The following is a 17,214-nucleotide window of genomic DNA, read 5'->3' as shown; positions in this document are numbered from 1 at the left end:
CGTCGTCCTGATTGGCTTGGAAGCTGGCACTTCTTCCTCATAGAACACGCACAAGAAGTAGGCAAAATCTGGTGAGGGTGCTCGTGTTGAAATTACATGTTGATGCTTTTTCTTGCAGCATTCTTTGCCCTCCTCACCATTGCCCCATTGTATTTTTTGCTGTCTTGTTTTGTTTGGTCTTCCTTTGTATGTTTTTTAATTTGTATATTTTATTTACATGTATGTTAGAATGTTAGGCTTGGATTGTCTTGTCGAGTTGTGTTGTTTGTCGATCTTGTGGTTGATACATGTTGTGATGTGTGACTTAATGTACAAAAAGTTCAATAAAAATATTTCAAAAAAATAAACCAACGCCCCATTGTCCCACACAGTTTGTTCCCACATGTTGATTTTCTGATGTAGGTTTGGACAGATTCTCCTTTGGAATCATCTACCAGTCAGGGTGTGGGAGGCAGACACCCTCTCTACTTTTAACAGTAGGCTTCAAACTTTCCTTTATGATAAAGCTTATAGTTAGAACTGGATCAGGTTTGGACCAGCTCTTTGTTATGCTGCTATAGGCTTAGACTGCTGGTTGGACCAGTGCACTAACACACTGGGATCCCATGTCACCCCCCATCACTTACTTTAACTCTCCCTGTCCCATTAAAGTTACTAACCATAGACCTTTCTGGAGTCCCTAAGCTCCCTTGTCCCATACGTTCCTCTGAGCTGCCATCAACGTCTTCCCGCTGTGGACGTTCCAGACTCCCGCTGACGTGCGGGACTTCCCGTCTCATCACTATGATCGCTCCCTCTGTCTCTTATTCTCCTCTATCCTTCTTTACAACCCCAATTCAGTCTCAGCAGATGTGTGTCAGCAGATTGCTCAACCCCAGAAAAGAAGCTCCTGGGATGCATGATAAGTATAATCCTTCCTTTATCAAGTAGGAAAAAAAATGTGCAGGGTGTAAAGTTTGTTCATTCAATGCTACTGTAGAAATGTTGCAGAGCAAGATGGCCGCCTCCATGGAAGGAGTCCCTCTCCTTATGTAAATATGCCCGAACCGCCTTATCTGGTTCCTCTGGATGCGGAGGAGCAGCGGCTCTACTTTGAGTCTGAGCTCCTGACCCACTCTCAAAGACTGAGCCCAGACACCCTGCAAAGAAAGCTCATTTTGGCCGCTTGTATTCCCAATCTTGTTCTTTCGGTCACTACCCACAGCTCGTGACCATAGGTGAGGGTTGGAACCTAGATTGACCGGTAAATTGAGAGCTTTGCCTTCTGGCTCAGCTCTCTCTTCACCATGATAGACCGGTACAGCATCCGCATCATTTCAGACGCCGCCACGATCCATCTGTCAATCTCTCGCTCCCTTGAACAAGACCCTGAAATACTTGAACTCCTCCGCTTGGGGTAAAGACTCCCCCCAGACTTGAAGTGGGCAATCCACCCTTTTCTGGCTGAGAACCATGGCCTCAGACTTGGTAGGTGCTGATCCTCATCCCCGCTGCTTCACACTCGGCTGCAAACCATCCCATGTTATTTGTGAATTTGAGAACAAATGATGCTTTTGTTAAATAAAAATGTACGGTGTGCCGTTGGCCTAGCGGTCTAAATGTGTGCCCCATGTACAGAGACTATAGCCCTCGTCGCAGAGGTTGTAGGTTCGATTCCAGCCTTGACCATTTACTGCATGTTTTCCCCCCATTCTCTACTCCCCTCATTTCCTGTCTCTCTTCAGCTATCTTGTCCATTAAAGCCAAAAATGTCCAAAACAAAAATAAATGTTGGGGCGCTGGTAGCCTAGCGGTCCTTAGCCCGCACCCCATAGAGGCTACAGTCCTCGTCGCAGAGGTTGTAGGTTTGATTTCCAGCCGCAACCATCTGCCGCATATCCCCCCAACTCACCACTCCCCACATTTCCTGTCTCTCTTCAGCTGTCCTATCAAATAAAGGGGAAAAGCCCAAAAATATAACTTTAAATAAATAATAATAATAAATTATTGTGAAAACATCTTTCCTTTTTTTCTTTGAGTTTTCGTCAGTGTTGCTGTCACTCGTTTAAGCCTCGCCTACGTCTCACCCTGCGACATGATGACGCAAAAAAAACAAAAATGTAACTTTAAAAATAAATAAATGAAAAAATATATAAATGTCAAGGCGCTGGTGGCCTATTGGTCTAAGCGCCCCACATACAGAAGCTATACTCTTCATTGCAGAAGTCGCTGGCTCAACTCCCGGCCGCGGACCATCTCCTGCATGTCCTCCCCCACCCTCCACTCCCCAAATCTCCTGTCTCTCTTCAGCTGTCCTGACCATTAAAGGCAAAACGCCCAAAAATATAACTTAAAAATAAATAAATAAATGTTGCGCTCTATATTTAAAGAAAGAAGAACACTGCCTTGAGATATATCAAATAAATGCCCCCCCAGCTGGTCTCGTGAGGCTACACCGCACATCACAAAATGTGTATTAAAACATAAAATATTTTATTTCACAATTACAAACATTTCCAGGATATCTACAATCAACCAGCATGATCTTCTCTGCGACTGTGAACAGTATTATTTTGGAGACATGAGCGTCCCTTCCTCCATAATTTAGCAGACCTGACAGCAGTTTCTTAAATTAAAACAGTGTTGTTTTGAAAAGTAAAGCTTGAGTTCTGTATTCCCTTTCCCCTCACTGAAGTATTATTGAAGCTGGTGTGTTTTAGTTCATTCATATATTTTCTTTACTTTTTTTTTTTGTTATCCTCAAACACATTTCACCACAAATGTTTGTCATAAAACAAAATATGCACCACGTATTAAAAAATGCTCTTATTGTGGCGGGGTGTTTCAGGAAGAGATGAAAGCAGAGAGAACGATAGAGCGATTTCCTTTCCTGAATTTTAGCACCTGTTCAGAAACATTCAAACCGTATGAATGACGCTAGCTTTAGTCTTTTGGCGAGCTTCAGGAGGAAACTCGTTTGACACCTGACATGTTCAACCCCGCCGCTTCATGACTCCACGACTGTTTGTGCTTTGTCCAGTTGTTGTTCGTCTGTACCGTGAAGCAGCCGCCGACCCGTTTACAAGAAAAAAATGACACAAAAAAGGATTCTCAGATTTCATTTTTGATGTAACAGTAAAGGGAAGAGCAAACTCAAAAGAGGCCGAGTTATTTAAATAAAATTAACCGAGTTCATCTGCAGGAGCGTGACTTCCTGCGCTTCTTTTTGTCCTCATAATTAAAAACACCAGAAGTCTGTAGAAAATGATCCAATTTTATATTCATAGAAAGTCTGAGTCTTCAAATCACAGAAGAGATGATCAGTGGGGACGTCTGAGGGAGGCAAGTCTCCTTATGTCTTCATCCGTCTGTCCTCGCTGTGAGATGAAATCCCCGAGTATGAGGGCGCCAGGGCGTTTAATCAATCACAGAATCATCAAGCGTAGTAGCTTTCAAATGTTCCCCCTCTTTGTTCTCATTCCTCCCATGATAAGACAAACTGTTCTGTTCTGGGCCGATACCTGAGCCGGATCCTTCATCATTCGTTCCTCAGTTTCTCATGTTTTTGCATTTCTTGTGTCATTTGTTTGTCCGTTCTCTTCCCCGTGTAGCAGTCCTCCGTCGGTTTTCTTTCTCCCTATGTGACGGTGGTGGAGTTCTGACCACGGATGGAGCACCAGGCCATGAACACGTCTCTGTGGGGGAGAAAGGATAAAGAAAGGTGGGAGGTCATTTCCTCTGGTTTGTATACAGGTATTTGTTTACGAGGTTAAACTCTGCCTTTAGTGTTCACACATGCCGCTCACCCTGGTTGTAGAGTATCTCCGTCAAAAACTTCAACAGAAAACGTACGAACCAGCCATGAGGAAAACTGTGGAACGAGCTGCCCCTCCAAAACCTTACCAAATTTTAAATCCTCTCTTTTTTTTTGCTCCTTCTCTTTTAACCAAGCATGAGAGTTGTGTGGTCTCTGTCTCTCTGTTCTTTTATTTGCAACTATCTCATTTCTTTTTGATTGTTCATGAGTGTGATGTGATTTTATTATTTTTTTTTATATTTTTTTAATTATATTTTCTTTCTTTTTTTATGTCGTATGTGTTTCATGTTTTGGATTAATATAATTTTATAAATTTTTTAAGTGTTTTATGTGTTTATAGAATAATTTCAAGTGGTTTTTTTTCAAAATATTCATTATGTTTCATTTAATTTTAAGTGGTCTAAAAAAAGTTTTGATTTAATTCTTTTTTAAATATTTTTTAAATAATGTTCTTTATTTTGTAAGTGTTTTGTGTGTGTTTTATGTTTTGTATTATAGTAATTTTATTTTCATTTATGTGTTTATAAAATACTATCAAGTGTTTGTGTTCATTATTTTTTTTAATACGTTTTTTTCCAAGTTTTGTAAATATTTTTGGGTGTCTTGTTTTTATTACTATATTATTTTTAATATTTTTTTAATAATTGTTATATTTTTGTCAAGTGTCTTATTTGTTTAATGTTTTTTTATTATGTGTTTTTTAATGTTTTAATGTGTTTAAACATTTATCAAGTGTCATTTGTTGTTCATATGTTTTTTATTATTATTATTATTTGGTTTTATTTGATTATTTTAAAGTGTTTTAAATTCTGTGTTTTAACATATTTTACTTCACTGTGCAGCACTTTGGTAAACTTTGTTTTTTAATGTGCTACTTAAATAAAGAACATTATTCAAAGAAAGAAAACCTCCTCCTGCTTGATAACTCACTCCTCACTGACTAACTGTTCCATGTGAACGCTGAATATAAACTCAAATTTTCCCTTTTTCAAAATCAGGTGAAAACCTCTCGGGGCCTTTAAACCAGACGTAACAAATCCAGGAAGACAGAGAGGATTTAAGAATCCTTTAAAAACATCAACACCTGAAGCTTCAGAGACTCTTTGCTCTGAAGTCACACTGGCCTTCAAAGAGCAGGTTATGTACGTCAGCCTGTTGTTGTTGTTGTTGTTGTTGTTGTGTACACACCTGCAGTGTGTGGCGACACACTCGTTGCTGCAGTACTCCTTGTCCCAGTCTTTGCTGTCCACAGCCGGATTGTTGCAGCCGGCGCGCACACACACGTTGAGGCTGGCGGTCGGGGTCATGCTGGGGACGGGGGCGACGTTCACCTCCACCTCCATCTGAGACACCGAACAAAACACAAGTACAGACATTAACAGAGTTTCTCTAAGGGCAGTGAATGCAACAGCAGGCCTGGATATAAAGTTTGTGTCTCACCCCTTCTTCTGCCTCCGCTGCCTCCGCATCACCCGCATGTCCCACCTCCATCGAGGAGGCGTCACCCGATGATGTCACAATGATCGGCACTTCCGTCTGCCTCGCCAACGGGGCGATTTTGATCTGCAGCGGAGGTGGAGCCGTAGCGGCAGCCGCTCCTGCTCCTCGCGGTTTGGCCTGCAGAGGGGGCGGAGCCTGAGCGTGCACCATCTGCTGCAGCCGCGGAGGAGGAGGGGTGCTCTGCATCTGCTGCAGAGGCGGAGGCTGGCGCGGCGAGGAGGCGGCTGTCGCCGTGACGGAAACGCCACCGGAGGGCAGCGTGGTGTGCTTGATGACGATCTTGGTGACGGTGGGGGGGTTAGGGGGAGCGGGGAGAGGTGGAGGTTGGGGTTTGATGGCGCCGGTGCGGGAGCGGGTGGTGACCTGAGGGAGGTCCAGGATGATGTTGGAGGTGCAGATGTTGGTGATAGTGTTCTCCTCGGGGTTGTAGTGCTGGGAGCGGGTGGCGCGAGCAGCCAGGGCAGAGGCGGGAGAAGCTATGATGGTGGGAGGAGGGGCTGGAGATGGAGACGGAGATGGAGATGGAGATGGAGGCGAAGGCGAGGTGTCCATGACTTCAATAGGAGCCTGAAGAGAGGACGGATGGACCAAAGGAACAGAAAGAGAACATGTTACGAAGTTTATCACATTACAGACCTTAGTGACATATCTCTCCACTGGACGATCTTCTCAGTTGTTGAATACCGTAGCCTACTTTTGAGCCTCTTTAGTTTAGAAGACCACTGTGTCTCTCCATCTCTCGTCCCCCTGGCGCTGTGGTTGTGAGCGACAGCTGGCCTCAGTCATCAACGGTTTACTTGTTTTATAGATGAGTGACGCTAATTCATTTAGTGAACAAATATTGGCATTTCAAGTCTAGAAGAGGGCCCAACTTTTTCAAAAAAGGTCCTATATTAGTTTAAATACGGTAATAATACAGCTTTTTGAAGGGGGGATTTTCTTGCTACCTTAAGTCCTATCATTCATGACAACTTTGCACACTCTTGGTTTTCTCTCAGTCTGCTTCATGAAGTGGTCTCCTGGAATGGAAATATATGTGTACCACCAACCTGGATGAAAATGTGCCTATGGCTTCAATCTGGCGCACTTACATGCCCATGTTCATCAATGTGCACTGTGTTCTACTTTAAAGCCATTGTTCACTGATCGCACATGACGTATGTTAGCTAACTCAACTGAGCAAGGATACCGCTTAAGCCTTAACACCAGTGGATATTGAAGTAATTTACGTCATGAGATTCAAGATTTTGGTACATTTCTTTCACACAGATCATGAATTTTAGGAAGATTTGATGCTAAGGGAGGAGACACTTTTGATTCAAGATCAACTCATAACCATATTTTGTAGATGAAGATCTGTTGCCTACATGTGTGATAACAGAGGACTTCTTACCTGAGAAGATTTCCTGGATTTGTACTCTGCCAGCGCCTTTAAGTAGTCCTTCTTTGCAGCTTCGTTTTTCCTCTTGTAAACCTGACAACGAGGGGAAAGTGTGTTTGAATCTCACGTGTGATTGATCTCATGGTTGCTATCATGCAACTCAAAAAACAGCAAGCCACAGAAATCATGTAGTGAGTTTAACCTCTGACAATTCCACCTTATAAGGTCATCTCTAGGACTCCCCTGAAGTGTGTCCATCTCACCTGCTTCTGCTCTTCCCCCAGGCTGTCCCACATGGACGCCACTATCTTCGAAACCTCTCCGAACGTGGCGTTGGGATTCTGTCCTTTGATGGCCGCCTGAGTGTCCCTGAAGAACAGAGCGTAGGCCGACACGGGTTTCTGCGGCTCGTTTGGGTCTTTCTTCGTCTTCCCTTTCTTCCCTCTGCCCGCTCCTCCTTTCCGTCCGACGGCCGGAGAGATGCTGGGAGTTGGGGACTCGGAGAGGGACGGGTCCAGGGAGATGACGCCGGGAGAGACGGCCAGAGAGACAGGCGACTCGACCAGGACGCTCTGAGGAGAGAAGAAGAGAGTCAAAATACAGATAAAGAAGATACACAGCAGCTGAAGGAATGAACCGAGTTTGAGACCGACCCTCCTGAAGTCGTCCATGTCGTCATCCTGCAGCGAGCTGGTGGGCGACGCCGTGGCCGACATTGGGTTGTCGGGTGACTGTGAGCGCTGTAACATGTTCCCTCCTCCCAGGCCGAGCCCCAGCTGAGCGCTGAGCTCTGATTGGTCAATAGTGGTCAGCTGGTTGGAGCCCAGCAGACCCTGACTCATGTCCCCAAGTGGGACATCGATGGTGACCGGGGACGAGCTGCTGAACTGAGAGCCGATTGGATGTCCCAGATCCTGGAGGGAAAACGAAGACGAGTTAAACTCAAGTTTGATGCTCAGAGAACTTAAGAATCTGAACTCCTCAGCTTCCTCACCATCCCCAGAGACGAGCCCAGCAGAGTGCTTCCCCCCGACTGGTTCATGACCCCCAGACTCAGGTGCTCCAGCCCCTGCGAGGGCGCGCTGACGAAGGTGGAGGCGAACGAGGGGTCGTCGCCTTCCACCACGGCATTCCCGGAGACCACCACGCTGTCGGAGGGGCCGGTGTCCGACAGCTCCCCGAAATGTGACACCACGTCCGACACGGTGAGGGCCGAGTCCGGGTCCAGAGAGATCGGGGGGATCTCAAACTCTTCATCGCCGAGGCTGGGAGTGTGGAAGGTCTGAAGACGAACAGAGAGGAGAGATGAATGAGGAGAAGCTCACCAACAAACTTAGAGCAGAAGCAGGAGAGCCTCAAGAGAGTTAAACATGACGATCAGTGATGACAGAAGAAAAGCTGCAACTGTGCTGTTTCCACCACAGCAACTCTCCCCAGGGACCAGGAATTTTTTGAGGTACTTAGTGTTCAATTAACGAACACATCAAAAAAGTCTGAATTCATCGAGACTAAAAGAAAACAACTTTCCATAAACACTGTAAGCAAGACTTTCTCACTCGCATGTGTACACCGGGAAGGAGGCCTTAAAGACGCTTTCACATCACTCTGATGAGGTGCTTCTCGACCTCATGAATTTAACCTGGAACCAGAGACTTCCCCCAGGAACTATGTGCTTTTCGACTGCGGGAACCAGGGTCTAATTTTAGCTCTGGGGTAGTTATTCTCTGCCCTGAAAAGCCCTGAATTAATAGTGGGTAGTACTGAATAGAGGTCTAGGAACTATGGGAAGCAGGGCCTGCAATGTTGAATGTTTCTTATTGGCCTGATTTGAATTATAATCCTGGGACTTCAGCCCGCGGACGAAATGCAGACAATAATACGGCCACCGGAACCATATAGTTCCTGGAAGAGAAGTTCCTGGATTTAAAAGTTCCTGGAACTTCTGGTCAAAAACACCTATTGAAGCAGATGAAGCTCAAGCTAGCTATCAGCTACTCCCAGGTTAATTGATATAATAGAATACAATGTACTTTATTCATCCCCGAAGGTGGATATTCAGGTGTCTGTCAGCTCATCTCCCATTGGCTAGAGAGTTATGAAGCCTAATGGCTGCAGGGATGAATGATAATGATGAATGTCAACATGGAGTCCCTGAGCTCCCTTGTCTCGTAGGTTCCTCTGAGTCGTTGCCATAGACAGCCTGCTGCTGTGGACGTGGCAGATCCCAGCTGATACAACTACTACTAACCGTCTCATCACTATCATCTCTCTCTCTCTCTCTTCATCTCCCTCTAGCCCTCTCTCCAACACAGTCTCAGCAGATGTGTCTCTAACATGAGTCTGGTCCTGCTGGAGGTTTCTGCCTGTTAAGGGAAGTTTGTCCTTGCCACTGTAACTTGCTAAATGCTGCAAAGTGCTCTGCTCATGGTGGATTAAGATGAGATCAGACTGAGTCCTGTCTGTGAGATGGGACTGGATCTTATCCTGTCTTGATGTTAGGTCTTTGTTAATAATAGAACATAGAGTACGGTCTAGACCTGATTGACAGCAGTGAGTATCTTCACCATCAGGATGTGATCAAATATCGTGATGGGAAGGACAACACTTTGAGGATGTGGTGGTTTTGGAATCAGTCATGACACACCTGTGAGGTCTGGGTTTAACACAGGTGATAGTCCATTGGAGTCAAAGTGGGACAATACTACACAAGATCTGCGAGAGGAAGACCTGGTTCAGGAACTTGGAATTTAGTATGTTTCTGGAGGACGGAGCATGAGCATTGGATCAAAGAGGATTTCTATAACGGGGACAGGGTTTTGTTTTCAGGTCCCAAATGTGGTAGACGTCTCTGTTGTCATGTTGTGACATTGAAGCAGCGTTACCTCTGAGACCAGAGCAGAGAGAAGAGGCGCTCCACATGCATGACATGCTGTTTGACTCGAGCGACAGGAGCTTACCTCTGAAGAGGAGAGGAAGGGATGGCTGGACCCTGCTATGGTCAGGTAGTTGTCACTTCCTCCAGGGAACTGAAACATTAAAGCCTGTATTAGTTACAAGAAAGATGAGTGTTTTAGAAAGAGTGTCCCACATTATCTTAAAACATCATGACATTCAAACACAGGGTCATTCAGATCCAGATTCTAAGCACATAAGACTTCTTCAACTGAAATCCCTCCATTCACAAGAGAGAGATTCACCTTGTTGTCTGTGTCAAATCCATTGAATGACTGCGGATCCAGGAACTCTGGATCCCCGTCGTGCTGCCCGGTACCATCCGTTAAATCCGAATAAAAATTCAGGTCCATCTTTTCAGCTGGGCCTCATATGAGAGCTGTGAGGCCCCCTTTAATATAAGTCGATTAACCGAGGTGTCCTGTTTCTGTAGTCTTCAGGTTTTAAATAGCGGATCAGATGAAACGCAATCCCTATAAATAAAAACCGGATTGCCTGTCTGGTGGTTTTTCTGTAACACTGACAGGTCTAGATGCTGGACTACCTCATGTGCACGCACAGCCGACCGTGCCAAAAATAACCCCGTCTGCTGGTCTGGCTGACTCGAGGTAACGTGGCTGATACCGGTCTTTATTGCTGACTTGTCCTACCCCGGTTTAGCGTTAGCTGGCTTTGACGCAAGGCTGCAGCAGTGCTCCTCAGACCAGGAGCTGGTTTGTCCGACAGTCCTTAAACGTGACACCGAGCACACAGCCACGGTTAACGGGTCCGGTAATTTAGAGGCTGAAAGGTGGGACTCTAGAGATCCGGATCAGGAGGGTACTGGGTATTAAAGGTGTTTGACAGAAAGGGGGTACAGACGGAATCCCCGGTTCCTCGCTTCGCGTTGGCCCGGGCCAGGATGATCAATCGATCCAGAGCGATGGATCGAGGATGAGACGAAGCTGAACGATGACGAGACCGGAAGTTGGATGATACGGATCTCAAAATAAAATACAAAAAGTAACGTGACTTTTTGAAACCGCCTACTGTACTAAGTTATACTTAACGGCCCTGTGAGGAGTTTTGAACTGGCTGAGAAACAGACTGAAAATGATACTGATGCCTCTTTATGACCTTCAATAGCAAACAAGACCATCAGTAACAACACTGACACCTTCTCTGTTGACATTTTTAATGCCTGAAACCGCCCTGAGGGGGTAGGTGTCAGACCAGCTGATGGACATCTTGCTTCAGAAACAGCCTTTATTTGACTGTTTTCATGGAACATAATCACATTGCCTGATACAGTTGAATGTAAAAAGACATCAGGATGAGATTTTTGTTGAAAACACTACTTGTGCATGTATAGGACAAGAGATAAGAGGTATCACTTTGTCCACAAGGGGGCAGCAGAATCGATACAAAACAAAAGTCCCTCACAGCAGCTTTAAGTCAAAATGATGACAATATTTTGTCAGAATTTTGACTTAAAATTTGATTCAGATAAAAATAAAGTAGCTGAGTTGACATTAATTATTTCTACTTTTAATTTAAACAAGTGACCAAATACACTATACCAAAATTGAGTATGTAGTAAGTGAACAAGAGCAAAATCTGCAGTATGCCAAAACTACCTGGATGTTGTACTAAATTTGAGAAAGGTTACAGAAGTGGGATTAGTACAGAAGAAGATTAAGATAAGATACTCCTTTATTCATCCCACAACAGGATAATTCACGGAGTTACAGCAGCAAAGAAGAAGGTGTACAGTGCAAGAATTCCAACAAGAATATATATAGAAAAAAATTAGGGCTACTGAAAAAAAACAGGACAGGCAAGCAAAAAAGTTTTACAGTGAAATATTTTTAAGAATTAAGAGATTAAATTCTATATTCTGAATTAAACAATATGTTATACCTTAAACTGTTTTTTTTTGCTCCAACTGTTTATTTTAAGTGTCCCTTTCCGTAGATTACATTTGAATACTTTTAATTTTTTACATTTGTTTGCAAACATATCTTTACCACAGGTTAATTCAATTTATTTGTTTCTTTTTAGTTGTTTTTAATGATCAAGGATTTCATTCTTAAAGTTTTAAAGGTTGATTTTTTTTTAACTTGAATAATAATGTTTCATTTGGTTGAGTTGTGCGTGTTCAATTTATATACCATCATTTTATTTTGAAATACGTAACCGGAAGCCACCCGGCATAACAATAGTTCCACTTTTCCCTCATCAGCAATGACTTCCCTTAGCTTAGCTCACTGTGTCGCTTTAATAAAGACAATATTCAGTTAGTTTTGAGGTAAAGTTTAGAAAGGCAGAGTATTTAATCCTCAGTTATTGTTTTTAAAGTCATTTAATAAATCAAATAAAAGGTTTAAACAGAGTCTGAAGGCCGCCTGGCAGCTTATCTCCCCTACTCTATTCAATGGTTCGGTCCATTAAAATCCTCTTAGTACTTTGAGAGGTTTGGGATCACATATTAGAAACACTTTAATGTATTAAAATCAATTCATTTAGGCGACATCACTCTGAGATGTGTCATTGTGAGGTGACAGCTTTAAAACTTCACAAAAACGACAGATTATAACATCAAAATCAGGAGCATTAAATGTGACTGTAAAGCTGAGTGTGAAGGATTAACTGTGTTTAAAAGTGAAAACAAAGTGAGTTACAGTGAAGTCAGTGTAAAGCATTTAAAAGTCGAAGAAACGCTCGCCACAAGGCCAGCTCTGTTGTGTTAAATGACCACCATAAAGATCCTGTTAACCATCAAAGTGTGAAGACAATGTGTTCATTTTATTATGTGAAGAGTTTCTAGTACCAACTACTCTTACCTCCATGCTCACCCCCGAAAACCTGATTATTTTTTAGTGTTTGTCCCACTTTTTCAAGTGAACTTCGGCCACAGTTTATTTCCTCAACTACCGCAGGGGCACCGGCTTCCGGATTGTACGTACAAGTGGAAGTGACGCAATGACGCAAGGAGCATTTTAGCCGGTGACACATTTTGTCGTGTCCGTCAGTTATGTTGTTGATAAAGTTTCATGAGCTATTTAAATAAGTTTAAAGGACTGTGGACGATTCAGTTTAGATAATTTTGATGTTTAAAAATAATTAAAAAATAATGACAATTATTTTCTTTAAATTTCTGTTTTTGTGTGGATTAATATTCTGATATTGACTCAAAAACAATAAGGGGAAAATATTTTGTCCCAAATAATTAGTTATTAAATTAGCTGAGTTATTGTAAAATTTAGTTTTAAAAAAAAAGACCCCTTTAGCTCCATTTTTCTTCACAGATAGAATATAAATATGTCTCATTTGTTTTGCACTAATGGAATTATGTTAAATCTCTTTTTTGGAGATCTCATATTCAAGATCTATTTTTTAGAGAGAAAAACCTTAGATTAAAAAAACAAGGTATTGTTATTGATGTTATTAATCTTTCGTACTTATCAGCTAAATTCATATTCACACCAGCTAATTTTAAAAACAGTAACCCAACTGCAGTCTCTACTTAAAATCTCACCAAGACACACTACAATACAGCAAACTTCTAATGCTCTGAAATTGACCTACGGGCAATTTAATAATAACAATAATTCATAGGATTTATATGGCGCTTTTCTTGATACTCAAAGTTGCTTTAAAGTGACTAATTAACCTGATGTGCATGTTTTTGGATTGTGGGAGGAAGCTGGAACCCATGCTTGCACGAAGAGAACATGCAAACTCCACACAGATAGGCACCTGCCCGACCGGGGATTCGAACCAGGAACCTTCTTGCATTCAGCCTCATTTTTTGCTGATGTTCAAACCTGCTGTATTTAACAACTTGTACAAAGCTTACATATTCAAAATAGCTCTGACTGTTCTTACTGCATATACAACATATTTATAACATTGAAAGTTCAAATATAACACTTAGTATACTTTTTAGTTCCATTTAGAATAAAACACAAGGAGTTAAAAGACCGATCTTGGTTCTGTTTATGATATCCACCACAGGGGGGCAGGTGGAGTCGGTGGTCTATCAATCAGAAGGTTGGCGGTTCAATCCCAGCTCCGGCAGTCACATGCCGAAGTGTCCTTGAGCAAGACATTGGACCCCACATCGCTCCCGCTGTTGTTAAGCTGTGTGTGAATCAAGTGGCAACCTCCGGCCGAGAGAATTGAAGCCAATGCGGAAGTGTTAAAAACTGCAGTTCCTTCAGTGTCCACTAGAGGCTGGCTCCAGAACTACCGGAAACCACATACACATAAATTAAAAAAAGACGATCTTTACAACAGAAATAAACATGTTTACAGCCTGGTTCAAAAAAGAAGTGTAGTCTGGATAGCTCATTTCTCGATCGGCACACACTGTGAATGACGGGGGGTGAATTTATATTCATAACGCAACATATTCAAAGATATTAAGATTACGAGTCTTTCAGTGAGAGGCACAGCTGACTTGATTGACAGGCGGGAACACTGTAGCTGTTGGCGAGGAGGCTCAAAGCCCGCCTCTTCACGTCACACTCGCTCGACAGAAGTTCGGTTGAGTTCAGCATTTCCAATATGGCTGCTGCCGAATATTGGCTTCAAAACAGGCTTCAGAAACAGATGGATGAAGTCACGTATACTACGTCCAGTCTATGGTGTGAATGTGTTGAGATTAGCGATATATAAGTACAAGTCCATTTAATATTTTTACCAAATGTTCAGTGTCATGTCAAGACCTTCAAACCTCAAAGTTCAATAACCTTTCACAGTAACAATGCGATTATAAAAAAAAAAGGGTCACAAGTTGTGAATTTTCTTTCAAAATTGCTTTATTTCTTCCAGTATTTTTTCAAGCAAAGTATTTTATGCTTCCTTTTTATATTAATGTAATTAAAAAAAGATAAAACTTGGGATCTTTTTTTGTCTTTATGTACAAGCCAGAAAACAATGTGTAGGAAAAAAAACAGTGAACATAAAAGAATCCCTGCAACGATAACACTGTAAAAAAAGAACAAGAGCGCAGAGTGGAATCAAACACCTCGAGGTTTACAGCTCCTTTAGCATCAAGCGCGCGTTCACAGACACACACTCTTTCAGACACACACACGCACACACAGCAGAAATCAGCAGGTTTAGTTCAGGTGTATAGTGAGGTGGAGATATTTCAGGGAACAAGCTCACATGAAGGAGAGCAGCCGCTTATTAGAAGAGATGGAGAACACCATTAATCATTTATCCATCACACTCACACTCACACTCACACTCACACTCACACTCACACACACATACAGTGGGTTTCTTTCAGCATGCAGTGCAGTGGTCTCTCCGTGACGCTCCAGACTGTGAACGTTAGGGTTTTTCATTCTTCAGATAAAGATCGGAGTCTGTAAAAATGTAACTGTGGATCAAGTCTGTTGATTCTGTTCTCAGCAGATTACACAGTAGCAGGTGTATGGAAGCCCAGTTTGACCAAAAAAAGGTAAAAACAGATGGAGTCAAAATTATTAGAAAATGTCAAAGTAAATATCTTAAAATCATGATTTCACCCCAGAAAAAAAAAATCATGACACATAATTTATATTCTTCTTTTTTAGTCCCGAAAAAATTGAATGACATCATCCAAATTTAACTTTTTTTAATCTAAAATTTAAAATTTGATCTCTTCTTAAAATTGAAATTGCATTAAAAAAATTGACTTCAAATTTTAAGTTAAAATGTAACATTTCAAAATCCTAACTTCATCCTAAAGTAGAAAAAAAATCCATTAAATGTTAATTTCCATCCAAAATAATACATTATCAATAAAAAATGTCTGTTTCTATTCCCCTTATTGGATATTCCATACTCAAAATTCAAAATATATATATATATATATATATTTTTTTAATTTAGACTCTACTTCCAATCTCAAAAAACTCTTAAATTTAGCATTTTAATCCCAATAATAGTTATTGTCTTTTCAAATTACATTTAATTAAACTATTTGAATATTTTGTCATAATTTCGACTTAATATTCAATAACAGATAGCTATGAAGAAGCTGAGTTGACATTAACTATTTATAATTCTAATTTCAACAAGTGATCAATTAAAGTGAATTCTGTTTTGTCAAGATCACAGACCGTATAAAAAATGGACGGCACACCAGTTTCTAGAAAGTGAAGCCAAAATATTAAAGGCTCCCCCTGGTGACTGGCTGCAGTATGGGATGTAAAGCCCCGCCTCCCCCATGTTAACAGATGGGAAATGGGTCAAACTAGAAAATGAGAGTTCACATATTCAATTAACATGATTGTTTATGTGCACATGTACGAGAATTTCAGTTATTTGATGTAAAAGAAGGAATGAGACGTCATGATGCTTTTTATAGAAGGGAAGGAATGTTAAGTTTTCGTGAAGTTTTACGTTAGCAGAGCGTCGATTCTGTGCATGGCTTGGTTCCAAAATGCATCACCTGCACATGTCAGCGCCCGTCACGGCTGTATTTTGGCTTCATTTTATTCAATGGCAGGAGATACAGGCATGTCGTCCATACTTATACACAGTCAATGATTGAGACAATAAGACATCATGGAGGCTAGGCAGTAAAGTGAAGCTTCTTTTTATGTACCTTTTTTAACTTTTCTTGGCAAAAATGGGCCTCCATACAGGACGAGAGGATCGCTGGAACAGCAGCAAGATTAGAAAAACATAAATGAGTGAAGAAAGAAAAACATTCTGTGTTTCACAGTTAAAAAACTCTGAGGTAAAAAAAGGAAACATTTCACTGATATGAAGCTAAATGATAAAAAATGTCTCGTTAAAAGTGATAAAAAATAAAAAGAGGTTATATATCTTCCACTGTCACTTTTCCAGTTTGATGTAGCTTTGTGATTATCGTATCTTCATGGAGAAAAAGACAACACACACACACACACACACACACACACTGCATGAACACACTCATCCTCCGCTCACACTCGCTTCTGCTCCCAGAAATACATTCTGCACAAAAAGCAGCCCTGAGTCTCGACGGTGGGATGCTTCACTCACACCAAACGCAACACTGGTCCCCTCTCCAACGCACCGAACCTCTACAGGTGACTTAAAGAGACACACACACACACACACTCTCACACACACACACACACTCAGCTGATCACTCATTCTGTTGCTCGTTCCTGGAATTGTGTTGGCGTTTCTGTGTTGGTGTAGGTGGAATGGAAACCCTTCTCCTGACAGTACCGTGGAGATGAAAAGAAAAAGGGTTGAAGGATGGGTGGAGGCGACGGGTGGAGGCGACAGCTGATGCTAACAGTCTTTTCTTTTGTTTGTCCCCCCCTCTCTCTCCCCTCTCCTCCCAGAGCTCACAGGACCCCTCACTGTCTCCTGCTCACATTGGTTTCCTCTTAAACGCCGGCTCCTTCTGTTCGTTCAATCAGGAGTAGATGGTGATGACCTCACTTCCTCCGCCTCTGACCAACAGGACGCGCTCCAGACCTTCTGTGAGGACCTCGAGGAACTCCATGTCTGAGCGCAGAGTTAAGGATGTAACATAAGAAAAACAGAACACAAAGTGATGAAAACTGGAGGATGTAACAAGTGAAGATTGCCTAAAACCCGCTCCTAGTAA

At 42.1% G+C, this 17,214-nt stretch overlaps 2 protein-coding genes across 8 annotated transcripts in view; both read right to left on the bottom strand.

Annotated features, from left to right (window-relative positions):
- Positions 1–2,451: 2,451 nt before the first annotated feature.
- Positions 2,452–12,577, bottom strand: tox4b (TOX high mobility group box family member 4 b). Of its 4 annotated transcripts, none has more exons than XM_034677024.1 (9): positions 9,875–10,536; positions 9,635–9,718; positions 7,672–7,959; positions 7,331–7,591; positions 6,941–7,249; positions 6,690–6,770; positions 5,237–5,863; positions 4,985–5,139; positions 2,452–3,674 (listed from the first exon to the last, which is right to left on the bottom strand). In XM_034677024.1, the coding sequence occupies exons 1-9, from the start codon at positions 9,980–9,982 to the stop codon at positions 3,617–3,619; spliced, it is 1,971 nt and encodes a 656-aa protein (XP_034532915.1). In that variant the 5' UTR covers positions 9,983–10,536; the 3' UTR covers positions 2,452–3,616. The 4 variants fall into 4 exon arrangements, with proteins under 4 accessions (XP_034532915.1, XP_034532918.1, XP_034532916.1 ...); XM_034677027.1 differs by lacking the exon at positions 9,875–10,536 and adding an exon at positions 12,452–12,573 and having other exon boundaries at positions 2,683–3,674; positions 9,635–9,703; XM_034677025.1 differs by having other exon boundaries at positions 2,683–3,674; positions 9,635–9,703; positions 9,875–10,575.
- Positions 12,578–15,883: 3,306 nt separating this feature from the next.
- The window catches only part of LOC117807669 (solute carrier family 12 member 6-like), a 41,987-nt gene continuing 40,656 nt past the window's right edge, over positions 15,884–17,214 (bottom strand). For all 4 annotated transcript variants that reach the window (XM_034677020.1, XM_034677023.1, XM_034677019.1 and 1 more), the window contains one exon: positions 15,884–17,111. In XM_034677020.1, the coding sequence (XP_034532911.1) occupies positions 17,020–17,111 (92 nt within the window). In that variant the 3' untranslated portion in view covers positions 15,884–17,019. The remainder of the gene's footprint in view (positions 17,112–17,214) is intronic.

This window comes from Notolabrus celidotus, chromosome 23, assembly GCF_009762535.1.
Source record: "Notolabrus celidotus isolate fNotCel1 chromosome 23, fNotCel1.pri, whole genome shotgun sequence".
NCBI classification, from domain to species: Eukaryota; Metazoa; Chordata; class Actinopteri; order Labriformes; family Labridae; genus Notolabrus; species Notolabrus celidotus.
The sequence above is the reverse complement of the archived record's forward strand: the minus strand, read 5'-3'. Positions and strand labels throughout refer to the sequence as shown.